Source organism: Phyllobates terribilis, unplaced genomic scaffold (assembly GCF_046119375.1).
Source record: "Phyllobates terribilis strain yellow unplaced genomic scaffold, ASM4611937v1 Scaffold_4__5_contigs__length_816908805, whole genome shotgun sequence".
Classification (NCBI taxonomy): domain Eukaryota; kingdom Metazoa; phylum Chordata; class Amphibia; order Anura; family Dendrobatidae; genus Phyllobates; species Phyllobates terribilis.
Genome location: NW_027362764.1, coordinates 67,975,262 through 68,002,734, shown reverse-complemented (window position 1 = coordinate 68,002,734; position 27,473 = coordinate 67,975,262). Strand labels below are relative to the sequence as shown.

The following is a 27,473-nucleotide window of genomic DNA, read 5'->3' as shown; positions in this document are numbered from 1 at the left end:
CGAGGAAGCTGGACATGGGTGGGTCCCTAGTGGGGACGGCCAGAGAAAGGAACGGAGAAAGGAGTTCAAGGTCACACTCTGGAACTGCCTGGGGGTTGGTCGAGCCCCGTACCTGGTGGACGCAGCACGGCTCGGGTCGTCATCACCTGCAGGACTGACACTGATAACATCTGTGAGTAAAGCATTGAAAACTGCAATCAGGCTCTGTGTTCCATCGCACTACCAGCACTAAAGGTACCGGGACGTCCTTTCTATCACTCCCTTCACCCGCACCAGCTGCCCTGAGGCCATACCTCTCCCGTTGGGGGTTATACCACCATTGCTGCACACATACCACCGGCCTCAGCGGACTGTTCTGCAGCGGCGGCCTTGCGACCGCAAATCAATGGGTGGCGTAGTCGACACTTAAACAACATCTACAAAGACTGCCACACACTTAGTTTGACCACCCTGGGCACGGACCAGGTCCCCGCCACTCGGAGACTACTACCCCCATCGGATCCGGCTCCGGGTATTCCCCCGCGCACACGTGCGCCGCACTACAGCACTGGCCCAGGGGGCGCGTCACCATAATTAATGAGCAGAGGTATTTTTTGTAAAATGTAAAAATAATATTCACCTGTCATCCACAGTCAGCAGGAAGGCTCCATTACTATTACATGTGCTGTTTGCTTCTGCAAATGAACCCGGCGATTCCCCTATTTGATAGCAGTAGTAGCCGTGTCTCTTCCAGCCCTGAGTACCCAGAAAATAGTAATAAAAGTGTTTAGTAACATTTGATCAATGTTTAGTTCATCCGCTTAAATAGAGAGAAGCCCATATAGAAAGCACATGGAGTCCATGCACCATCACAGTGTAGCTCCATAGTGCTGCTATATTGTGCTACACACAACACTACATTACTGGTTTATTCTCTTAACTTTTTATGTGTGGAAATTGCAATAAATCTGATTTCTTTATAAAAATTGGAAATATACTGAGGCACAGTATCATATTCTTCAGAATCCTAATTCTCTGATTTAAACACACAGAGGCCGATTTATCATTACTTTTGCATCTTTTCTGGTTAGTTTTGATTTTTTTTCCTTTTGTGCCTGCTTTTCGTTTGCTCCATATTCATTTTTTCATTTGTGCCTATGTTAAAGTCATTTTTTATGTGCTCGTCTGCTCATTTTTTAGTTCACCGTTGTAGGGGGGAGGGGGTGTTAGATTTTCCAAATGTTTTTTTCTGATTCATCATTTCCAATTTTTTGAAAAGTCTCAACATTTTTGCACAAATATATTCCATTTCCCGCAACCTCCCACCACCTTCTGAGGATTAATCCATTTGCAGAGCTATCAGGCAGGCAGTGTATATAGGAAGGCAGTGTATATAACAGATTGCAGTGCATATAGCACAAGAGGCTCCATTCCAGTTCTGTCTGCTGCTGCTGCTGCTGTTGGATATTTCTAGACAAAGGCCCAGGTCTCAGGAGCCAGGAATCCTCATTATTTGCTTAAAAAGCAATCCAGAGAACACCAATTTTCGGCGCCATTTGCTTGTTGGCACTGCATAATACAGCCAGATCCTTTCCATATTACAGCGCTAAAAAAAACTGTGATTTGTCCGTCACACGGATTACATATACGTTTTCAGAAAATACTGCCATTTCTGGCCTCCACTGAAATTTTGTTTCAGTGTGTCAGTGAAGCTATAGACACCAGTTCGCTGGTCAAAACAGTTACCTACAGGCCAGCTATTTAAAACTGTGGTTTGTCCGTCACACGGATCACATATTAGTTCGCTCCAAATTCAGCCATTTGTAGTGAGCGTTGAAGATATTGTCCTCCATTTAAAATGGGCAAGGCACGTGGCAAAGGAAGGGGAACTGGACGTGATGGTGATGGTGCATGCAGAGGCCGAGGCCATGGGCAAGCTGAAATTGTGCCACAACAAACACCCACATCTTCTAAATACTACTATTGAACACAGAGCAGTGTGAAAAGGTTATTGGTTGGATAGCAGATAATGCTTCCAGTCACTTAGCCACCACCACCCTGTCTTCCACACGGTCAAGTCTCAGTAGCCGTGAGTCTGGACCACATATTCCTCACCCTGAACCTCCCACCATGCCGAGTGCCCAGAGACAACTGATCCCACATCTGATGATCTGTTCAGTTTTCCATTTATAGATTCTGGCCTCTTGCTTGGTCCACTTGAAGCGGGGCAAGAGGAGATCGCATGAAGCAATGCCCAAATATTTGAGCAGCCACAGTCACACGAAAGCGACGGTGGGAAAGTGTCACAAGAGGTGGACGATGATGAGACACAATTGCCAGAAAGTCAGGAGGAGGACTAGGGTGAGGAAGTCGAGGTGGTGGATGATATAGTAACTGACCCAACCTGGCAGGAGGACATGTAGTACGAGGACAGCAGCACACAGGAGGAGGGAGGCGGAGCACCCCAACAGGCAGGAAGAAGCAGTGTGGTGGCCGCAGACAGAATACAGGCAACCATTCCTCGTAACACCAACACGAAGAAAGTTGCCAGTACAACTGTTTGGTCTTCCCGAGTCTGGTTGTTTTTTAAAGACTCTGCCGATAACCCCCAAAAAGGCCATTTGCTCCACCTGCCAGACCAGCATCAGACCAGCATCAGCAGGGGTGGCAAAGCTACCAGTCTGTCCACCACCAGCATGATCAGGCACGTGGCAGCAATGCACCCGACTTTGTGGGCCGAACCCCAGGGTCTAGCCAATCCCCTGTCCATGGCGCATGCGAAGATGCCTCCTGCCCTGCACCTGTCAATGCACACTCTCAAGTAGCAGCATCAGGAAGCACGTCCATGTCCCAGCGCAGCGTTCAGTTGTCCATACCCCTGTCCTTGGAATTCAAGCGCAGATACGCAGCCAACGTCCCATAAACCACACTACTAAATTCACACATTTTGCGACTGCTTGCGCTTGAAATGTTGCCTTTTAGGCTCCTAGAGACGGAAGCATTCTGCAACCTGATGGCGGCGGCCGTCCCTCGGTACACGGTCCCCAGCCGACACTATTTCTCCCGGTGTGCCGTCCCCGCATTACACAAGCACGTGTCACAAAACATTAGCTGTGCCCTAAACAGCGCAGTTACCGGGAAAGTCCACCTAACCACGGACACGTGGACAAGTGCTTGTGGGCAGTGATGGTACATCTCGCTGATGGCACACTGGGTTAACAAAGTGGAAGCCGGGGCCCAGTCGGACCTTGGGGCGGAACACGTCCTCCCAACGCCAAGGATTGCGAACCCTAGGTCAATCAGGGTTGCCCCCACAGTCTACAGCTCCTGCACCTCATCCTCCTCAGCCTCCTCCTCCTCTTCAGCCTCCATCTCCGAAATGACCACATCAGTCACAAGCTAGAAGCACTGCAGCACTACCTCGGTCAAGCGGCAACAGGCTGTGCTGAAGCTAATATATTTAGGTGACAAACCGCACAATGCTGAAGAGTTGTGGACAGCTCTGAAAGAGCAGGCAGATCTGTAGCATGGTCGTGTGTGACAATGGCCGGAACCCGGTGGCGGCTCTGAGGCGAGGCGAGCTCACACACATGTGCTTAACCTCGTGGTTCAGCGGTTTCTCAAATCCTACCTGCGCAACTGTCATACGTCCGTTCAGCGTGGATGGCCTGAGGACAGATAGGAGGATGAGAGCATGCTCACTCGTCCTCTTGGTGAGGACATGGAAGTCTTGCCTGTTAGCAGTCTGGCACATGTGACACCCCAGGGGTCTGGTTGCCACAGTGATAGAGATATTACGTCTGAGAGCAGGTGAGAGGTCTCTTGGTCAGGGATCCTATGCATGCCACACCTCCTGCCCAGTCCTGGGAGGGGAATAACTTCCCCTATATAAACCTAGGGCTGAGGCAGGGTTAGTGAGTAGAGAAGAAGTAGAGACAGAGAAAAGAAGCAAATATAGGAACAGAACATCAGGAGCTCTGTGGGAGCAGTGTTACAAGGAGTCAGGGGCTGGCAGCTGCAGAGCTCGCCCTGACTGAGAAGATTTCTTACCGGACCCGGAGTCCGAGGCTGTGGGGACTAACTCCTACCCAGCAGCAGAATCCGTCAGGCAGGGGATTCCAGGTCCTCTGGCCAAGAAACCCGAAGGCCACGAGTCACCGGCCATACGGGTGAGCACCACACGGTACACTGAGGGACGTGGGCTACTTATACCCGCCTCTAGCAAGGTAGCCAGAAGAGTACAGTTAGTTTGGGAGGCCTACAACTCCGCCTGGCCAGGGGAGATCCCATCTGCTCAAGGACTGACCAGGCCCCAATCGCTAGCCAGTACTCCGGGAGGGTCTATCTTTGTCACCAGTAAAGACCCTGAACTACACCGTACCGTCTCCGAGTGGTTCCTGCTACCCCCATCATCCACGTCGGCTGCCCTGAGGCCATACCCCTCCCGTTGGGGGTTATACTATCACGCTGCACAATCCTACCACCGGCCTCAGCGGTCTGCCCTGCAGCAGCAGCTCCTTAGCTGTACTCAACGGGTGGCGTAGTCGTCCAACATCTACCGCTGATACATCGCCGCTCAGTTTGACTCCCTGGGCACGGACCGGGTCACCGCCACGAGACTACAACCCTCAAGAGATCCGGCTCCGGGTAAGCTCCCGTGTGCGCAACGCAGCGCGACACAGGCCCAGGGGCGCGTCAACTTTTGGCGTAGTCGGCAGGATCTTGTGCCCGCAACCACCGGGTACTGCGTGCCTGAAAAAGACTGTTCAAACTTACCTGTGGTGAAGATTCCCGCCATCCGGCGCCATCTTCAGCCTTCTTCCCGCCATCGGTGAAGATTCCCGCCATCCGGCGCCATTTCCAGCCTTCTTCCCGCCTTCCGTGGAGTTTTCCCGCCGTTGGACGCCATCTTGAAGACGTCGCGCGGGAAGAAGAGGGGCGTGGACTCCGAAAGCGCGCGAGAACTGAAGCCCCGCCTCACGTCCGGACGTCGCGTAAGGTCCTGGAAGGAGCCCAGCAGACGCCGACGTCACAGGAGCGCGACGGAAGGTCCTCAACCCTGACGATCTACTGCGGAGCCGGGGCCTACGGAAGAGGATCATCGCAAGGTAGGCCACGGTCCACTAGGGGGGAGGAGGATGTCGGATACGGAGGAGAGCTTCACTGCCTCAACCCCCACCAGCGCCACCGCTGCTGCAGTCATGCCTTTCACCATGCCCTATATCCCGGGAGCGGCCTGGCTACCCCAGTGCTCAGGGGAGTCACATACCCTGCATGACTTTAGAGAAAAGCTGGATAGCCTCTTCCAGGTGTACCCCCTCACAGAAGAGCAAAAAGTGAGCATCCTGGTGGCCCAATTAACTGGGGCAGCCCGAAGGGAGGTAAAGTCCTGGCCACCTGGGGGGAGGACTGTCGCAGGGATACTAACCCGGCTGAGGGACACCTTTGATACCCGCACCTCAGCCGAGATCAAGCTTAGATTCTACGGGTGCAAACAGCGGGCACATGAGAGTATAAGGGACTATGCCCTGAACCTACAAGAGGCCCTGAGAAGCTGCCCGATCTGGTGGACCTATACAACCACATCCCGGTAGGTTCCACCAACTGTACCCCGGCTTACCTAATGAGGGCAAGACCTGGTAAGTTACCTGTTGACCTGGAAATGGGGGTCCTGACACCCGAGGACACTTCACCAGAAGCAGACTGGGACACAGAGAGGCAGCAGCAGTACCGAAAAGTACAGGAGAGCGTGGAGCGAAGTCTCTGTCAGGCTAGGGAGAGACAAGAGAAAACTTACAACCAGTATGCTCCCGCTGTTCCCCTGGTGCCCGGAGAGCAGGTCTTGAAGAGGAAAAGACGGCTCCACAAGTTGGACGACCAGTGGGAGAAGGACCCGTACACCGTACTGCCCTCAAGCCACGAGAACCCGAAGGTCTGTACCATCAGTAAAGACGGAGGGGAGACCACAGCCATTGTATCCCGGGATCACCTGAAGAAGTGTCCTGAACAGCTACGGAACCCTGAAGAGGAACAAGAAGACCATCGACCCGTAGAGGAAAGGGAAGATATGGTTAGTACTGTGCTCGGAGACTTCCCTCGGTCTTGGACTCAAGTCAATGGTGCAGTTGTGGTACCCGTACTCACCTTCCTCCAACCAGCATCCCAAGCACCTACGGAGCAACAGGTAGAGCTGGAAGAACAGCCGGTCCAGGAGGCAGAAGACCCCACACCAGCAGATCAGGAGGATCAACCCTCTGCTTGCAGTGAGCCTGCCATATCCCTAGTGAGCCAAAGAGCCCGTAAACAGCTGCCCAGTTTACCTTTGACAGCTCCTACACCCTGTAGTTCAGGGCCAGACAGTCAGCTCCGTAGGTCCACTAGGGCCACTAGAGGCCAGTTACCCGCACGTTGGAGGATTTGAAGTGTTTAAATTGTTTTATTTGTGGTCACCTGTCTGTTACTTGTAAATAATTATGTGTTTCTAGTTATTTTTAGGAGTCCTTGGTGGATTTACTGGGAATCCTTGTACAATTAGTTGGAGCGTAACCCAGGATGGACTAAAAGACTGTTAAGGACTCGGGGCAGGACAGACCCCTACCTGGTTACGTCTCCCTGTTTTGGTGAAATGGACACCTTTGTTTTCTTCAAAGACTGCACCCGCTTGCGGACATGCCGTGACCATCCTAATGTCTTTCATTATTGTACTGTTTTTGTTTATACCTTGTTATGTTTTTCTAAAAATATGTTTAGTCCCGGAGTACTAAATTTCACTAGGGGGGAATGTGACACCCCAGGGGTCTGGTTGCCACAGTGATAGAGATATTACGTCTGAGAGCAGGTGGGAGGTCTCTTGGTCAGGGATCCTATGCATGCCACACCTCCTGCCCAGTCCTGGGAGGGGAAGAACTTCCCCTATATAAACCTAGGGCTGAGGCAGGGTTAGTGAGTAGAGAAGAAGTAGAGACAGAGAAAAGAAGCAAATATAGGAACAGAACATCAGGAGCTCTGTGGGAGCAGTGTTACAAGGAGTCAGGGGCTGGCAGCTGCAGAGCTCGCCCTGACTGAGAAGATTTCTTACCGGACCCGGAGTCCGAGGCTGTGGGGACTAACTCCTACCCAGCAGCAGAATCCGTCAGGCAGGGGATTCCAGGTCCTCTGGCCAAGAAACCCGAAGGCCCCGAGTCACCGGCCATACGGGTGAGCACCACACGGTACACTGAGGGACGTGGGCTACTTATACCCGCCTCTAGCAAGGTAGCCAGAAGAGTACAGTTAGTTTGGGAGGCCTACAACTCCGCCTGGCCAGGGGAGATCCCATCTGCTCAAGGACTGACCAGGCCCCAATCGCTAGCCAGTACTCCGGGAGGGTCTATCTTTGTCACCAGTAAAGACCCTGAACTACACTGTACCGTCTCCGAGTGGTTCCTGCTACCCCCATCATCCACGTCGGCTGCCCTGAGGCCATACCCCTCCCGTTGGGGGTTATACTATCACGCTGCACAATCCTACCACCGGCCTCAGCGGTCTGCCCTGCAGCAGCAGCTCCTTAGCTGTACTCAACGGGTGGCGTAGTCGTCCAACATCTACCGCTGATACATCGCCGCTCAGTTTGACTCCCTGGGCACGGACCGGGTCACCGCCACGAGACTACAACCCTCAACAGATCCGGCTCCGGGTAAGCTCCCGCGTGCGCAACGCAGCGCGACACAGGCCCAGGGGCGCGTCACACACATGGCTGAGTTTATGTTACACTGCCTTTCCCATGACCCTCGCGTTCTCAAAATTTTGGGTGACAGTCATTACTGGTTGGTGACACTTCTAGACCCATGGTACAAGGAGAACTTTATATTTTTTATTCCCGAGGCGGACTGACAAAAATGGTGCAGTACCAGAAGGCCCTTGTTGCGGAACTATTAAAAAAATTCCCATCTGAAAACGCTGGCGGCAGAGGTCACAGTTCATTGGACAGCCAAGGACTACAGGCAAGAGAGACAAAACTCCTATCCAGCAGAGACAGGGGAACACTGTCAAAGTTCTGGGAGAATTTTCTCAGCCCCTCCCATCGCACAGGCCCTGAGGCGCGGGGTACTCTCACAAGGAGTGCAAAGTTTGGGAAGATGCTGAGGGAGTACCTTGCCGACCGTACCAAGATCCGCCGTGATTCCTCTGTGCCTTATAATTATTAGGTATCCAAGCTGGATACATGGAATGAACTGGCTCTCTACACATTGGAGGTCCTGGACTGCCCTGCCGCTAGCGTTTTATCAGAGCAGATTTTTAGTGCCGCTGGTGGAATTATAACAGATAAGGGCATCCGCCTGTCAACTGAAAATGCTGACAGGCTGACTCTTATATAAAATGAACAAGGGCTGGATTGGGCCAGACTTCTCAACACCACCGAATGATAGCAGCGTAACGTAAACTCAAATCCAGTGTCTTTTTTTGGGAGGTGTATTCCCATGCACCTTTTCACACCCACACATGGGTATACGCTTCCTGATTTTGGCCATTTGCTCTTGTCCTCCTCCTTCTCCTCATCCTCCACGACCATATCACCAGGGTGACCGTGGTCCGTGATGCAACACCCACATAATTTTTTTAAAGGGTGTTTATGATGCCCGTAAAAAAAAAATTTTATACAGTATGTTCATATATACCTCCCAGGGGAAAATGTTTGTCAGCCCATACACTTAGTGCATGAGCATTACAAGTATAGGAGACCAGCTCCTTTCGAATGGGAACATTTTTTTATGAGGCCCTCCTCCACATCTCTTCCAAGGAGCATTGGAGTGCCTCCCAATTTTTGGCAACCCTTGTATTCACTGCATTGGCCAACACTACGGGAGACCCACTTCCTAATAATGGGAACATTGTTTTTAGGAGGCTAGGGGCATTGGAGTTCCTCCAAATTGTTGGCAGCCGTTGCTTCACTGCATAGGCAAACAGTATGGGAAACACTCTCCTTTCTAATGGGAATTTGTCGTTACTGTGGTCCTGCTCTATGTGTCTTTCAATTGTTAGTGGGGGTTTTCCCAAATATTGGCAGCCCTTGCAGTCACAGCATGGGCATTACCACTATAGGAGACCCGCTCCTTTATAATGGGAACATTTTTTATACTGAGACCCTCCTCTATGTCTCCTCAAACTCGTATTGGGTTGCGTCCGAATTTTTGACAGCCCTTGAAGTCACTGCATATGCATTAACAGTATAGGAGACCCACTAGTTAATAATGAGAACAACAAAGCATAGCCGGCTGATGGCTCTCTAACAATAGCGAGGGCCGACTGCTGGCCCTTTAAGAATCATATGGGCCGCCTGATGGCCCTATAAAAATAGACTTTGTGACTTTCAGACTCCCTCCATCATAAATCAAACAGGATGTGTCTGATGATGTGTCACCCACCACATGGCCAGATAAGGTTGTAAAATGTTAAAATGACATTTCCTGTGAATGCATTTGTCTTAAAAAATAACGTAAAAAGAAAAAAAAAACAGTAGGATCTTTCTTTAGTATAAGGAACAGAGTCGCCAATGTAACCTCAATGTAATCACATTGTTCAGCTCCTGCACCTCCTCCTCCATCTCCGAAATGACCACATTAGCCACAAGCTGAAAACACTGCAGCACTGACTTGGCCAAGCAGCAACAGGCTGTGCTGAAGATAACATGCTTAATGCTTAGGTGACAAACCGCCCAGTGCTGCAGAGTTGTTGAAAGCTGTAACACAGCAGCCTGATCTGTCTCTCTCACCGCTGAACATACAGCCAGGCATGGTCATGTGTGACAATGAGCGGAACCTGGTGATGGAGAAATGACAGCCGGAGTAGATACGGTTTCCCTCTATGCCACTCCTTTCACCGAGCTAAAGAATATGGCTGTGGTGAAATACAACTCATACTGAGAAGAAGTTTCAAACTGAAAAACATTGTGCCCACCAGAGGATTTGATTCTGAGGGTTCACCTTTCTCCCCCGCTCAAGAGCCCCATAGCTGCTGCAAAGTTAGCGCTATCATGAGCTCTCCTGATGGAGAAACCAGGGCCCACCCGAAGACTCTCTGCTGGGACTGTCCAACCCTGCTGAGAAGGAGTCCTGGCTAAGAAAAGTGTGTGGGAAGGTTCCCGGCCACTCTATGGCTCCATTTTTTACTGAGGTGGAAACCCACGCAAAAATGGGGAGAAAATACTAAATTCTTGCAGATGTTGTCCTTGCTGGTATTTGAACCCAGGATCCCAGCTCTGCAAGGCTTCAGTGCTAACCACTGAGCCAATGCACTGCTGTTCACCCTGTGATATCTAACAAGCTGGAGAAACTTGCACCTACTGCCACTCTATCTTCAGCTCCTTTGTGAGAAACTAATGTATTTGGGCAGCCACTCAGTCTACCAAATAGAATTTCTGAGAAAGAAATTGGGGATGGCATCACTACTGGTATTCGGGCAGTGCTAATACCATGGCATCATACCATAGTTCACTGGAAATATTATAGACTGGTAGGAGGAAAGCAGATTCCTACAGAAAAGTACCAGCAGTAATGTTCAGGGACCCTTACTTGTGGAAGACGGAGACGACACCAGGAGAAATAGTGGCGGCTGGTGACCGAGTATGGACACCCAGCCACCGTCGGCATGAGGTTGTGGACAGCTTCCACCTCCACGAGCCTAATAGGTCACATTTCAAGGGCAAGCAGCTTTAGAGGACTTCCTGAGAGAAATGACAGCTGGAGTAGATACGGGTTCCCAAGTCCTTTCACCAAGCTAAAGAATATGGCTGTGATGAAACACAACTCACCCACAAGCTGTGGACTGGCTCCATACTGTCACTGACCACATTCACTTGTCCATGTGTTTGTGGTTAGGCGGTCCTTTCCAGTAAGTAAACTGGGGAGGGCACGAGTAATGTTGTAGGACCTATGCTTGTGTAAGATGACACCGGGACAAATAGTGGCGGCTGGGGACTGAGTATGGATACCTGGTCGTCGTCGCCATAAGGTTGTGGACAGCTTCAGCCTCCATGAGCCTAAAAGGCCACAATTCAAGTGCAGCTGTCAAAAATTTGGCAGTATAGTATTGCAACCTGTGGGTGGTTGGCTGGCTGCATACTTGCGCTTGCATTCCAAGGAATGGGGTAGGGACAGCTGAACGCTGCACTGGGACAATGACGTGGACGGTGATTGTTGCAAGTCTGCAACGACAGGTGCATAGCGGGAGGCATCTTCGCATGTGGCAAGGATCACTTATGAAGGGCACACTTTTAAGCAGTGACCTGGGAGTCAGAGATGCTTCCAGGGGTCTTCCCCATGTTGTTCCCATATCTTTTCAGCACTGTATGCATGTGTCTGATGATGTGTCACACACCACATGGCCAGATTAGGTTGTAAAATGTTAAAATGACATTTCCCAGTGAATGCATTTGTCGTTGTTGAAAGCAATGCAAAAGTGCAAAAACGCATCAAAAACGCTACGTGTGGAGGAGCATTTTTGTTTTTGTATATTTATTTTGCCTTATATACAAGTCATTACCCTGGAAAGGATGTTCCTTAACATATTTCCCAGGAAAATCCATTTTGGTTTCGTTTTTGTATGTTTTATTGGGAGTCTGTAAAAGTGGTGTAATACTCTGACCACGTTGTTGACAGCAGTGACCTGGGAGTCAGAAATGCTTCCAGGGGTCTTCCCCATGCTGTTTCCATGTCATTTGAGCACTGTTCCCATCGATTTGGGCAATTTGTAGGCCCTCTGCAGACCGCCGGGGGGAACCGCCTGAAAAATGCTCGAGTTTCCCATAGACCTACATTGAGCTCGTTGCTCGGGTCGAGCACTCGAGTATTCCAATTTGCTCGACCCGAGCATCAAGCACCCGAGCATTTTAGTACTCGCCCATCACTAGCAAAAACGTGGGGTTTTTTTTGCTTCAAAAGTTGCAAAAAAATAAGACAAAAGTAATGACCTTTTTTTTTTACTTTCATGAACCACGTGATCCATTTTGAAGAATCTGGGGAAAAAAATGGAAAATAAGGCTGTGTGCCCACTATGCGTTTTTTAAGCATTTCCGCAGCGGCAATTCCACTGCAGAAACGCTTAAAAAACGCTTGCTTTGCATATGCTGCGGAAATTTCCGCTGCGGATTATCATTGGGGAAAAATCCGCAGCACTACCAATTATTTTGCGGAAGCGCGGGGTTTTCGCCGCCATTGACTTGCATTGGAACGCATGTAATCCGCATCACTGGATCTGTACATGCGGATTCCATGCGTTTCAATGTGCGGATGGTACCCGGGTTTGGAGAAGAGGAGACTCTTCTCTGGACCCGGGTACCATAGAACCTGTAAAAAAAAGAATAAAATAAAAAATATACATTATACTTACCTTCTGATGGCCCCCGGTGCGCTTGTCTTGGCTTGCCGGCAGCTCGCAGTAGACTAAAGAACCTGCGGTGACGTCATTTAGTCATGTGACGGGTCACGCGACTTCTGACGACGGCAGGTCCTTTAGTCTACCGCGAGCTGCCGGCAAGCCAAGACAAGGACACCGGGGGCCATCAGAAGGTAAGTATAATATTTATTTTTTATTTTTTACCATTCTTTCTTTTACCATCCGTTTGCATGGATTTATATAGTGTGACCAAGTTGACAAGCACTTTCCAAGTGATGCTAATGTGGCGCCCCTGAGGGTTCAGTCGCCACAGGGGTACTGCACCTCAGATAGAGGTGTGATATCTCCTCTTCCAGGTAAGGATGGAGCATCACTCAGGACCCCACTTCACACTCAACACTACACCACTCCTGTCCTGTAGGGGGCCTAAACGCACCAGGGTGCTACCCCGTCCCGGGATAGAGAAGATGGGGGAACCAAAGAGAGGGGGAACCAAGTAGTGGATGAGGGTGGAGGAAACACTTACAGGAAGCACTTATAGAATCATATAAAATAGATGGCCATCTTTAGTTCAAGGTCCTTTGATTGTGGGTCTTCTGTCAGGGTCCAGCAAGAGTCTGTAGCTGGCTGAAGATTCGCGGTCCTCGCTCTCTGGCCTTGAGACAAGGAGCGGGTCAGAGTTAACAAGTGTCTCTGCCCGGTCAGGGTCCTGTTCTAAGAAGGCCTTGGAGGGGAGCAGAGGAGATAGGCTCCACAGGCGAAAGGATCCCAGGGGGATACGGACAGAGCGGAGTCGCCACCTGTATTCTTCACTCTGGCCTAGCCAGAGGGACTCCTGCTGCAAAAAGGGTAACCTCCCCCGATATCTGACTTTGTCACTTCAAGTCTTAATCAGAAAAGCCCGGAGGCTTAGTGGATCCCAGGGGGATACGGACGGAGTGGAGTCGCCACCTGTATCTCTCAACCTGCGTTTACCCAGTGGGACCAAGCCTTACACCACGTTCATACCACACACAGTCAGGAGAAGACTCAGTGGGAGAACTTACTAAGGAGAGGAACACACCAGCGGGGTCTTGACAGGTGCTCCTGATCTACCTGGGAAGTGCTGAACCCCCTTCCTGGTGGCCGCAGTACGCCGTGTGTAGCAGAGAGAAGCTTTGCGGCTGAAAGTGCATCTAAAGTGAGTAAAGACCTGGATGACTTCATTCACCGCCTCCGCTTGTTTATTCCTGCGCGGCACTGCACCCACCATTCCTCCACACAGTTCATCAATCACTGCCCTGGGGCCTACTCCGCCTGTGGGGAGTAGTACCAACCAAGCTGCCGGAACACCAGCCTCAGAGGACTGTTGCAGCGCTGGTGGCCTTCACCAGAAACCACAGGTGATGTAGTCGAACATTAACCACTCATCCAAAAAGCCCATTTTTGATGTGACAGCCCTGGGCACAGAACGGGTCAAGGCCACGACTGCATCCCCACAACATCTGCAAGGCCCGGCTCCGAGTAACCCCACCGTTTAGGGAGGGCGAGTCACAAACTGGCGTAGTCGACAGGATGCGTGCCTGCAGCAACGGAAGAAGTTAATCCCCATTGCCGATGGGTACTGTGCGCCTTTCGCAGAAGACTGTCTTTACACACTCAATGTGGCGCCCGCCCAAGAAGAGCGGACGCCATTATGTGCAAAAACAACAGCAACCTAAGACCTCCCATCGTGGGCCTGGCTCCCCAATGGTGCCAAAAGTGCCGACCACCCCCTCCAGCAGAGACTGTCTGCATAGTAGTGGCCGTCAAGACAGATGGGACGTCCCAAGGAGTGCCCGTCAGCCAGCCGCCCTGGAGCCACCCCAAAAGGAGGAGGAGGAGAAGACCGCACCCTGCAGCAGAGATGGACTCAGCCAAGGAGATGCCCTCCGTCGCTGGACCACCAGCTGCCACCTCCCTCACTATGGAGGGAATCCACCTGACCGCGGAGGAGGCTGACTTCCTCCACGGTGAAACGCAGGATCTGACCCGGAGGGTCGAAGAGGCCCAACGACTGGCCGCTGCTGAATGGAGGGAAGAGGTGCTGCGGAACATCGAGGCCCGCCGCCGGAGCTCGTCGCGCTTGACCACTGAGGCCTCAGCCCAGGCGGAGGAAGCCCAGGAGGCCCTATGCAGCCCAAGAGCAGGTAAGGTTGAAACCACTATCCCGGGCGTGGGACGCACCGAAGCCCTCCTAGATCTCCTGCCGTCACCCCTGTCCCAGGGCGCCATCGTTTGGGAGCAACTCCTGGCTCCGGAGGCCGAGGCCCCAGCCACTGCCACTCCCGGAGGCCTGCTATGCCTCCGGACTCCCGGTCCAGAAAACCCTGCACTCTCCTGGGTGTACACCTGCCCCAACCTGGACCGCACCAATAGAGGGCCCGCAACGACCCCCACTATTGCCGCTGCCCGCACCTCCAGTCGCCTGCCCGGTGGCAGAAGAGTTTGCCTGGGACAACCAGGGGGGCGACCTGATGGGCTTCCCCCGGGAGACCCAGTCCGAAGCGCGGAGGCGGGAGGAGTTCAGCCGTAAGGAACTCTTCCAGCTCGAGAAGGAGCGGCGAGAAAAGAGGATCCGCTGTGAGCGCCTGGAGGTGCATGCCAAGGCTGCCAAATCACAGGCCCGTCAGGCGGAGGCCACCCATCCAAGCCCCTGGGAAGAAGGCCTTATCGTGCGCTTCCACAAGGAGGCAGGATGGGGCTTTATCCGTAGCCCATAGTTCAACCGGGACGTCTTCGTCAACCGGCGGGACGTCGAGCCGCGGCTGGAGCAGGGCCACCCTGGCCGGAACCTCTACCCGGGTGATCTAGTGTCCTACACCTGCCACCACGGGGAGCGTGGGTGGTATGCCCTGGATGTCCACAGGGTATTCAAGGAAGATGCCCCCATGTACCTAGCTACAGAGGACCGGTCTGGTTCCGTCGGAAAGAATGAGCCATTTCCCCGGTGGGGATACCACTGTTGAGCAGCCCCGGAGAATGCACCTCCCAGTTGTGTGAACTTTTATTTGTATATAGTTTGCACCTATTTAGGTGCCCCCTATTGGTTTTATGCAAAACCACCTCTACCTCTGACCTCAGAAGCAAAACCTGTCTGGTCGTGGCTCTACTGGAGGTCCAACTCGGGATCTCCATGTCCTGCAGCCACCCCAGGGCCTACGTTGAGGGTTTTGGGCAGGTCCCTCATGCTGCTGAACTAGCACTTTCCTTCAGTATTTTTCTACAGTATTTTTCTACATGCATAATGTCTCTTTAATGTTTTATATATTTATACCATATATCCTGTAACTTTAAAGTATCTGAGCCTCCCATAAAGTGAAGATTGTTTCTTGTTTACAAAAGCATTTAAAAACTTTGAATGTCTGTACCTATACTTTGCTCTATTGCAGCCCGCGGACATGCTGTGTTTAACCAGGGGGAATGTGGCGCCCCTGAGGGTTCAGTCGCCACAGGGGTACTGCACCTCAGATAGAGGTGTGGTATCTCCTCTTCCAGGTAAGGATGGAGCATCACTCAGGACTACACTTCACACTCAACACTACACCACTCCTGTCCTGTAGGGGGCCTAAAAGCACCAGGGTGCTACCCCGTCCCGGGATAGAGGAGATGGGGGAACCAAAGATAGGGGAACCAAGTAGTGGGTGAGGGTGGAGGAAACACTTACAGGAAGCACTTATAGAATCTTATAAAATAGATGGCCATCTTTAGTTCAAGGTCCTTTGATTGTGGGTCTTCTGTCAGGGTCCAGCAAGAGTCTGTAGCTGGCTGAAGATTTGCGGTCCTCACTCTCTGGCCTTGAGACAAGGAGCGGGTCAGAGTTAACAAGTGTCTCTGCCCGGTCAGGATCCTGTTCTAAGAAGGCCTTGGAGGGGAGCAGAGGAGATAGGCTCCACAGGCAAAAGGATCCCAGGGGGATACGGACCTGTATCCTTCACTCTGGCCTAGCCAGAGGGACTCCTGCTGCAAAAGGGGTAACCAGCCCCCGATATCTGACTTTGTCACTTCAAGTCTCAGTCAGAAAAGCCCGGAGGATTAGTGGATCCCACGGGGATACGGACGGAGTGGAGTCGCCACCTGTATCTCTCAACCTGCGTTTACCCAGTGGGACCAAGCCTTACACCACGTTCATACCACACACAGGAGAAGACTCAGTGGGAGAACTTACTAAGAAGAGGAACACACCAGCGGGGTCTTGACAGGTGCTCCTGATCTAACTGGGATGTGCTGAACCCCCTTCCTGGTGGCCGCAGTACGCCGTGTGTAGCAGAGAGAAGCTTTGCAGCTGAAAGTGCATCTAAAGTGAAAAAAAGAAGCAAGACAAAAATATATCTCATACCCTACCATAATTATATATAAATGTAAAGCAAAATTGCATAATAAATATAGGGTACTTACAAGGTTTTTAATATAGGCAGTATAGGTACCATCCCAATTTAGGGTCACCTTGCCGCTGGTGGGACGGCTTGTATACTTTTTTTGATCAAAAATAGTTCACTAAGTACCCTATATTTATTATGCAATTTTGCTTTACATTTATATATAATTATGGTAGGGTATGAGATATATTTTTGTCTTGCTTCTTTTTTGCTAGTGTGAACATGCCTCTGTTTCTTGTATGTCTGCCATCTTAGACCTCAGTTCACATTGTCTGGTTTTTTGCATCTAAAGTGAGTAAAGACCCGGATGACTTCATTCACCGCCTCCGCTTGTTTATTCCTGCGCGGCACTGCACCCACCATTCCTCCACACAGTTCATCAATCACTGCCCTGGGGCCTACTCCGCCTGTGGGGAGTAGTACCAACCAAGCTGCCGGAACACCAGCCTCAGAGGACTGTTGCAGCGCTGGTGGCCTTCACCAGAAACCACAGGTGACGTAGTCGAACATTAACCACTCATCCAAAAAGCCCATTTTTCATGTGACAGCCCTGGGCACGAAACGGGTCAAGGCCACGACTGCATCCCCACAACATCTGCAAGGCCCAGCTCCGAGTAACCCCTATCCCGGGCGCGGGACGCACCTAAGCCCTCCTAGATCTCCTGCCGTAACCCCCGTCCCAGGGCGCCATCGTTTGGGAGCAACTCCTGGCTCCGGAGGCCGAGGCCCAAGCCACTGCCACTCCCGGAGGCCTGCTATGCCTCCCGACTCCCGGTCTAGAAAACCCTGCACTCTCCTGGATGTACACCTGCCCCAACTCGGACTGGTCCACACCAATAGAGGGCTCGCAACGACCCCCGCTATTGCCGCTGCCCGCACCTCCGGTCGCCTGCCCGGTGGCAGAAGAGTTTGCCTGGGACAACCAGGGGGGCGACCTGATGGGCTTCCCCCGGGCGACCCAGTCCGAAGCGCGGAGGCGAGAGGAGTTCTGCCGTAAGGAGCTCCTTCAGCTCGAGAAGGAGCGGTGAGAAAAGAGGATCCGCTGTGATCGCCTGGAGGTGCACGCCAAGGCTGCCAAATCACAGGCCCGTCAGGCGGAGGCCACCCATCCAAGCCCCCGGGAAGAAGGCCTTATTGTGCGGTTCCATCAGAGGGACTCCTGCTGCAAAAGGGGTAACTGGCCCCCGATATCTGACTTTGTCACTTCAAGTCTCAGTCAGAAAAGCCCGGAGGCTTAGTGGATCCCAGGGGGATACGGACGGAGCGGAGTCGCCACATGTATCTCTCAACCTGTGTTTACCCAGTGGGACCCAGCCTTACACCACGTTCATACCACACACAGTCAGGAGAAGACTCAGTGGGAGAACTTACTAAGGAGAGGAACACACCAGCGGGGTCTCGACAGGTGCTCCTGATCTACCTGGGAAGTGATGAACCCCCTTCCTGGTGGCCGCAGTACGCCGTGTGTAGCAGAGAGAAGCTTTGCAGCTGAAAGTGGATCTAAAGTGAGTAAAGACCCGGATGACTTCATTCACCGCCTCCGCTTGTTTATTCCTGCGCGGCACTGCACCCACCATTCCTCCACACAGTTCATCAATCACTGCCCTGGGGCCTACTCCGCCTGTGGGAAGTAGTACCAACCAAGCTGCCGGAACACCAGCCTCAGAGGACTGTTGCAGCGCTGGTGGCCTTCACCAGAAACCACAGGTGGTGTAGTCAAACATTAACCACTCATCCAAAAAGCCCATTTTTCATGTGACAGCCCTGGGCACGGAACGGGTCAAGGCCACGACTGCATCCCCACGACATCTGCAAGGCCCGGCTCCGAGTAACCCCACCGCTCAGGGAGGACTAAGTCACTAAAATCGCTTGGAAAGCGCTTGACAACCCGCATGCAGAAATGCATGTGAAGATCGCTTCACTTCCGCTTGTCCCTGGCAGGAAAACACATGTACAATCAGCATGTACAATCCGCATGTACAATCCGCATGTACAATCCGCATGCGTTTTTTCCTGCCAGGGAGATGCAGAAACGCTCAGGAAAAAATCCGGAGCATTTCTGCATCGTGGGCACATAGCCTAAAACAAGACAGAAAAACAAAGTGACTTTTACCAAAATGCAAATGATGAATCAAGGTCATAATTTAATTTACCTCATTACATCCAGGGTGAACATTGGGAACATGCTCCTTATCATTTTGCAGGGGTTTTCTTTTGCAGATATAAGGATACCTATAATTACACGTCTTGTCTGCCCATTTTCCATCCTGTATAGGAATTGATTACAAGAATATTAACATCACCATCCACTTATTCTTTATAAGTGTCCTTTCATAATTTAGCTTAGGAGCTTAAAGGGGTATTCCCATCTCCAAAATCCTATCCCAATATGTAGTAGGTATAATAATAATATTAGCAAATACCTCCAATTAGAAATGTAGTATAGTTTTTATGATTCGCTATGTCTCTTTCCTCATGTGCAGGCATTGCAGGACCTTACGTATCCATGGTTACGACCACTAGCAACTAGCTAACTAAGGCCACGTTCACACGTTCAGTATTTGGTCAGTTTTTTACCTCAGTATTTGTAAGCCGAAACCAGAAGTGGTGACGTGTTTCTATTATTCTTGTAACACCTGCACAGGGAATTGTCAGAGCAGCTACCGGCATACTGGAACTTACAGACACTAAGAAGAGCTTTGCAGCTGCTGTTAAGCAGGGACCTACAGACATTAACCGTTTTTCGCCTGAGCTGCAGTGGACTACAATTCCCAGGGACCCTTGTTTCAATCAGATGACACAGCCTGGAAGGATAGAAGGAGAGAGAGTGGATTGGATGAGGAGGGACTTGGGGGGAGGGAGCTGGGCAGGAAGTGAAAGTAAAAGTTCAGAGAAAAAAGAGTGTGGCAGCTTGCTGCGAGGGACGGAGCGGTGTGGATCTGCATTCCTCTATGCTGCCGAGTGTGGCGGCCCCCTCTGAGATACCCGCGCTGCTGGAGAGAGCGCGGTCTTGTCACCCTCTGAAGCAAGTTACATCAAGGACTCAGAGAGTTCTACCGGCACTCCCACCGTATAAAGGCCTGAATCCTGCTGCCCCCAGCTGGTGTCCAGAGAACCATCCGACCATTTGAGACACACAGTGAGTGCCCTTCTGAGACTTGTGGTTCTACCAGCGCTATTTACAGTGAGTAAACTACAACCCTGACTATTGACATTAATATTCATCTAAGTGCACCAACGGTTCTCATTTGCGTGCCAACATCCGCGGCAACTGTGCCCCAACGTTTGGACTGAGTTAATACAAAAAGGGAAAACCTGCTACGTTATATTTGCAGGGTCAGAATAGAAGTAGATTGTGATGTGTATATGACTTTTATAGAGCACTGTTACTTGTATTGTATGTTATTCCCTTAAATCCACCTCAATTCTGCTGCATAGCAATAAACCTGTTAAACGGTTTTACTCCTGTTCCCTGTGAGTCTGTACTGAGTTGTGGCAGGGGCTTCCCGAATCAGCCCCTAGCAGAAGATAACAGTCCTTCTGCAGTCCCAGAGAGAGAGCTCCAATCAAGATTCGGGTGGAGGCACTGCGCCCTAGAGAGGTGAGACCCCCCATAACACCCAGTGTACAGTGGTAGCCCTAAAGGGGTGTTACATACTTTTCCTCTGACTGTTCCACTCCTGGTTTTGGTTTACACATACTGAGGTAAAATACTGATCAAATACTGAACGTGTCAACGTGGCCTAACTGTCACTATATCAGTGGTCGCAACCATGGATAACTAAGGTCCTGCCATACCTGCAGGAGGAAAGAGACACAGCGAATCAGAAAAACTATACTACATTTCTAATTGTAGGTATTTGCTAATATTATTATCATTACACCTACTACATATAGGGATAGGAACTTGGAGATGGGAATATCCCTTTAATGAAGACAAATGTATCATTGAGTCAATGGGAGCTGGGTGGATGTATGTGTGAAACATTTGGCAAACTTTATAAGGTGATATCAAATCATAAAATGCTTTTTTATGTTTTTTATTAATGTATTGTGAATACCGATACTGACTTGCTATTTTTTATGTCAAGTATCAGTGTGACCTGATGTATAAGATAACATATTAGAATGTATCTCCATCAGCTCATAATTTTAACTGTATAATCAGAAAATGACATTTGTTAAAATATTATTTTTTATTAAACATATTTTTTTTCTCATACCGTTATCTATACAAATAAATAGAAATCTTGTGATTTTCACACTGGTCACTGGGGCTTTTCTAGTCTCACACTTGTGTTGGATTGTCAATGCAACCCTCTTCTCCCACTCTTGACACACTGATAGCAACACCGCAGAAGAAATGCTAGCACAGACTTCCAGTATCCGTTGTTTCAGATGCTGCACATCTCGTATCTTCACAGCATAGACAATTGCCTTCAGATGACCCCAAAGATAAAAGTCTAAGGGGGTCAGATCGGGAGACCTTGGTGGCCATTCAACTGGCCCACGATGATCAATCTACTTTCCAGAAAACTGTTCATGTAGGAATGCTCGGACCTGACACCCATAATGTGGTGGTGCACCATCTTGTTGGAAAAACTCAGACAACGTGCCATCTTCAGTGCATAAAGAGGGCAATACATCATCATGTAGCAATTTCAGGTATCTAGTGGCATTGAGGTTTCCATTGATGAAGAATGGCCCCACTATCTTTGTACCCCATATATCACACCATACCATCAAGATACGAGATATGCAGCATCTGAAACAACGGATACTGGAAGCCTGCGCTAGCATTTCTTCTGCGGTGTTGCTATCAGTGTGTCAAGAGTGGGAGAAGAGGGTTGCATTGACAATCCAACACAATGGGCAGCACTTTGAACACATTTTATAAGTGGTCATAAACTTGTAAAAGACTCATGAAAGAATAAAGTTACGTTAAAACCAAGCACACCATTGTTTTTTTATGAAATTCTTAATAAGTTTGATGTGTCACACAACCCTCTTCCCATTGAAAAAAATAAAGTTGGATCCAAAATGGCCGACTTCAAAATGGCCACCATGGTCACCACCCATCTGGAAAAGTTTTCCCTCTCCCATATACTAATGTGCCACAAACAGGAAGTTATTATCACCAACCATTCCCATTTAATTTAGGTGTATCCATATAAATGGCCCACCCTGTAAAAAAAAAGCCCCATTGGCCGGTCTGAAAATTGCAAGATTACTAATTTTTGTAATATATATTGTGATATAGAAAATCAATAAAATAAAAACATTATTAAACTTAAAAAAAATCATAGAACATTAAAATCTATTTAAACAGTAGGTCATTTTCTGATGACAATTAATGATCCTCAGATTCACATATCATACCTTAGTGGCTAGGGCCACACAGTCCTCCTGTTCGCTATTGAGGTGAGACGGTTCTCCTTTCTGCCATGTTGTAAATGTCACTGGAGATCCATCGCTCCATTCAAAAAATAGCTGCGTCTTCAAGTCATTTAACCCCAGCCAAATATATTCTGCCTTTCCTAAAAGGAAATAAATGAACATAAGTTCTGTATACACTGCTCGATATTGAAATTGCAAGTCCAAGAAGGAAAGGCCATGGAATGATCGAAATCACAAGATGGATAGATGTATTACTGATCTGCAATTGATGATAAAATGGAAACAATATTTTCAAAACACCTTGATTTGGTATCGCTTATGAGCACCAGAAATCCCCACCCTATCAATGAGGTTATTAATGATCTTCTGAGGAATGTACTGCCAATACTGACTGTACTTGGGTCACTTTGGGTAACAGGCCGTACCACTGTTTCCTTGATTGATCCATTCTGTACTGTGAGTGAAACTAGATATCACATACCAAGTCTCCCATACCATTGTCTCATAGCTCCATGTTGTGCAAACATCTTCTGGTGGTTTGTGTAGACAGACATCCAGCTACAGGTATTCCATTGACCCAAAAGGCCATCATGGTGCAGAGCAAGATGGCAATGGAGGCCGGAATGGAGATCTATTCTCTTCAGGCATGAGTCTGTCTTTTATCTTAGACACAATGATAGCTGGAGATTTGGTTTGGAAACCACGTGGGCAACATCATGAAGAGGCCTTTATGAGGGAACACCACACCGGTGTTACTTCCCGGGATTATGGTGTTGGTTGCATAATGTATGGTAGCCTAACCCTTCTAGTCTTCATTCTAGGTTCACTTACATCTCGGCATCACATTGATTTGGTTGTAGAACCAGTGGTACGATCATTCCTCCAAAGTATCCCAGAATGTTGGTTGTGCTACTGTGAGCATTGGTCGACAACTGCACAGGGAGATGCCGGCAACTCCATATAATTAACATGTTTGTCCATCCTGTGATTTACATAATTCCCCAACTTTTTCTTTTTGTTGTTGCCATTTCAGTGTTCAATAGTGTATTTTATTATACAACATCCACTAGATGAAGAGACATTAAGCTAACATCAAGAGAGCAAGATTGCTGAATGCATGATGAATGGTGACAACTTGTTAATATCTCATTGGGTCAGCATTAACCATTACTTTCTGAGATCACGGATTGACACCATTGATTCCATGATGCCCTTGCGGGCTTACATTCTACAGGATGATGGGGTAGGAGACAGCTACAGGGGTTGCAGTAGCTCTGATGGTGTTGAGGTGGCATCGTGGTCATTGCAGGTTGTAAATTTTCTTGAAGAGATGAGTTTTCAGGTTCCGTGTGAAGTATCTGAATGTAGTGGCTAATCAGATGTGTTGAGGCACAGAATTCCATAGGATGGAGGATATTCGGGAGACGTCTTGGAGGCGATTGGGCGAGGAACGAATAAGTGCGGAGGAGAGAAGGAGGTCTTGGGAGGACTGAAGATTACGTGAGGGAAGATATTGGGAGATTAGTTTGGAGATGTATGGAGAAGAAAGGTTATGAATGACTTTGTAGATCAGTGTTAGTAGTTTGAACTGGATACACTGGGTAATTGGGAGCCAATGAAGGGAATTGCAAAGGGGAGAAGCAGAGGAGTAGCGAGGAGAGAGATGAACTAGCAGAGTTAAGGATGGACTGGAAAGGTACGAGAGTGTTAGCGGGTAAGCCACAGAGGAGGATCTTTAAATAGGACATTGTTGTTTGTATTATGTGGCCCTTTGCCATTTTTGATGCAAAATAACAATAAACACAAGTCAGAAAATATAGATCTTTTATAATATGTTGAGGAAGATTCATGTCAAGCAATCAACTGTGGACAGGAAATCTTTTAACTCTTAAAAAGGAAATCTGTCACCAATATTTTACAGCCCTTCTGAGAGCAGCATGGTGTAAGGACAGAGACCCTGATTCCAGTGATGTGTCACTTACTGGGCTGCTTGCTGCAGTTTTGATAAAATCATTATTTTATCTGCTGCAGATCTAGCAGTTCTCTGAATGCTGCTGAGCTGTGTATAACCCCGCCCACACCACTGATTGGCAGCTTTTGTGTACACTACATAGACAGAAAGCTACTGATCAGCTCTGGGGGATGGCTTTTACAGAACTTATGAATATTGTGGTAGGTCGACTCGCTTGGCTGCTTCCGGAAGTAGACTCAGGAACCGGGTTTTCTCTGCAGGCTTAATTTTATGTCATAAAGCGCTGCAACTCCAGCAGAAATAAACACGGCCTTACTGGCAAAACAACAAAATAAAAGATAAATGATAGCACAGTCCTTATGTGTGTGTGTGGTTCGCTCACACAGGTTATGTCCAGCCTTCAGCTCTGTCCTGAGCTATGGCTGTCCAGTCTGGAGACCTTGCCTCTCCAAACACAACACAGAGGAAAAAAACAGGACTGAACATTTAAAGCTTGCTCAGCCACACCCTGAGGTGGAGGTATGATGACTTCCCTCCCATCTCTATGTCATTCCCATAAAAGCACACCCTTTAAAAGAGTTAACCCCCAGCATATAACATGCTGGCAGAAATTCATTAGGTCTCAGTTCACACAGGAGAGCATCTTGAGTGACACATACCTCCCCTCGCACATAATACCAGTGACTCTGTCACATATTCCCCACCTCTGCCCAAAGCCGGGGGTTTTGGCACCTTCAGACACCAAGCAGGGAATTCTGGAGAGGGCATCAGCATTAGCCTGTAACTTCCCGGGTATATGCTCCACGTGAAAATTAAAGTCTTGGAGACTTAAGAACCACCTAGTTACTCAGGAATTCTTACCCTTCGTTTCCCTCAACCATCTCAAAGGGGCATGGTCTGACACCAATTTAAACTATCGGCCAAGTAGGTAATATCTTAGCGTGTCTATGGCCCATTTTAAGGCTAAGCATTCTTTCTCCACAATGGCATAATTTTTCTCACAAGACGAGAGCTTCCGGCTCATATACAGGATGGGATGCTCTTCCCCATTTATCTCCTGCGACAGTACGGCTCCTAGGCCAACTTCTGAGGCATCTGTTTGGAGCACAAACTCTTTAGTAAAGTCTGGTGCGACCAGGACCGGCTGCTTACAGAGTGCCAGCTTCAGCTGTTGGAACACCATCTCTGTTTCAACCGTCCATTTCACCATCGTTGATTTTGTGCCTTTCAGAAGGTCCGTCAGTGGTGCGTCAATCACAGCAATATTTGGGATAAACCGCCGGTAATATCCCACGATTCCAAGAAACGCTCTCACCTGCTTCTTGGAGAGCGGTTGCGGCCAATTCTGAATTGCCTCAATCTTATTTACCTGTGGCTTAATTTAGCCTCTCCCGATGACGTAGCCTAAGTACTTGGTCTCCTCCTTCCCAATGGCATATTTCTCGGATTTATCGTAAATCCTGCCTTCCTTAGAGAATCGCCTGTACCTTTGGCAGATGACTAGCCCAGTCTGGGCTAAAAACGACAATGTCATCAAGGTAGGCTGCTGTACTTAACGTTTTTAGCCCTAAATACGGTCTCTCAGTGATCAATTCAGCGCTCCATAGACCACTTTTTCTTTTTTCCATTTATCCCCTTTCCCTTCCTGAGGGCTGGCGGCAGGAGCAGCTGTTGACCACTTTTTAATTGTCCATACAACTCCCCATCCAACTTCTTTGAGGACCTGCAGCGCCGGAGCTGCCCTCCCTAACCTAAAAGGACCTGCGGTGACGCACCTCCAGCCTCCGGTCACATGGTCCGTGACCAGTCTTGTGGTCCGCGACCAGGAATGCGAAAGTAGCGGTGGCAGACGGCGGTCCGCAACACGCGGTGGGAGCATCAGTCTGCAGCGTGCGGTGAGAACATCCATCTCCCAAACTCAAAGCAATCACCGGGGTTGTGCAGGTGAGTGGCCCTTTGGCCGTTCTCATTCTAATTCATCTCTCTGGTTCTTCACACAGCACGCTTTTTCTCTCTTCTTCTATCAAGGTAGGCTGCGGCATACTTCTTATGTGGGTCGAGGATCCAATCCATGGCCCTCTGGAAGGTGACTGGTGCTCCCTGCAGTCCGAAAGGCATTCAGGTGTACTGGAAGCACCCATCAGGTGTTGAGAAAGCTGTCTTCTACTTGGCCCTGTGGGACATGGGGATCTGCCAGTAGCCCTTCGTCAAGTCAAGGGTGGTAATATATCTCGCAAGCCTGAGTTCATCGACGCGGGGCATTGGGTATGTGTCACACTTGGAAACCACATTCAGCCTGCAGTAGTCATTACAAAATCACCACTCCCCGTCGGGCTTTGGCATGAGAATGATGGGACTTGACCATCCGCTCTTTGATTCCTCTATCACGCCGAGGTCCAGCATCCTCTTCACCTCAGTTGAGATTACCTCACGGCGGGCTTCAGGAATCCTATAGGGTTTGAGGTTTACCCTAACATGCGCTTTTGTCAGCACGTACTCGACCACCTCTATACACCCTGGCAACTCCGAGAACAGGTCACAGTTCCATTGCAGCAGCTCTCTACATTATTTCTGTGCCGGCGATAGAGTCTCTGCTACCGTCACGTCCTCGACTTTGGCTTTCAGACTGGCTCCCAAACAAGAAGCCCCCAGCATTTCTCACAACTGCTTGAGCAAGTTAACATGGTACACTTGGTACGGCTTTCTTCTGCCAGGCTGATGAACTTCGCTGAGTTTCTCCACCACCTCATATGGGCCTTGCCACTTGGCCAGGAACTTGATCTCGACGATAGGAATAAGCACCAGTACACGATCCCCAGACTGAAACTGTCTCAGCCTCGCTGACCGGTTATAGACCCTTGCCTGGGTCTCTTGTGCTTGGAGGAGATGAGCCTTCACGATAGGCATCACTTTCGCCATCCTCTCCTGAATCTGGGCGACATGTTTTATGATGCTCCGGTGGGGCGTAACCTCAGCTTCCCAGGTTTCCTTGGCAATATCCAGGATCCCTTGCGGATGTCGTCCATACATTAGCTCAAACGGGAAGAAACCTGTAGAGGCTTGTGGGACCTGTCTTACCGAGAAGAGCAGGAATGGTAGCAGGTAGTCCCATTCACAACCGTCCTTCTCTATGACCTTTTTGAGCATTGCTTTTAAGGTTTTATTAAAGCGCTCCACAAGGTTGTCTGTCTGCGGATGGTAATCAGAGGTTCGCAGCTGGGTAATCTGAAGGACTTCACACAGCTCCTTCATTACCTTGCTCATGAACAGGGTTCCTTGGTCCATTAGGATCTCCTTTGGCAGTCCGGTCCTGGCAAATATATGGACAAGTTCCCAGGCGATGCTTCTACTCAACG

At 49.6% G+C, this 27,473-nt stretch overlaps 1 protein-coding gene across 1 annotated transcript in view; it reads right to left on the bottom strand.

Moving 5' to 3' along the window:
- LOC141264614 (macrophage mannose receptor 1-like) overlaps window positions 1-27,473 on the bottom strand; it is a 203,872-nt gene that overhangs the window by 121,678 nt on the left and 54,721 nt on the right. The window contains exons 8-10 of the mRNA XM_073676893.1: window positions 22,128-22,285; window positions 18,902-19,015; window positions 620-735 (exon numbers count right to left, since the gene is read on the bottom strand). Of these exons, the coding sequence (XP_073532994.1) occupies window positions 620-735; window positions 18,902-19,015; window positions 22,128-22,285 (388 nt within the window). The remainder of the gene's footprint in view (window positions 1-619; window positions 736-18,901; window positions 19,016-22,127; window positions 22,286-27,473) is intronic.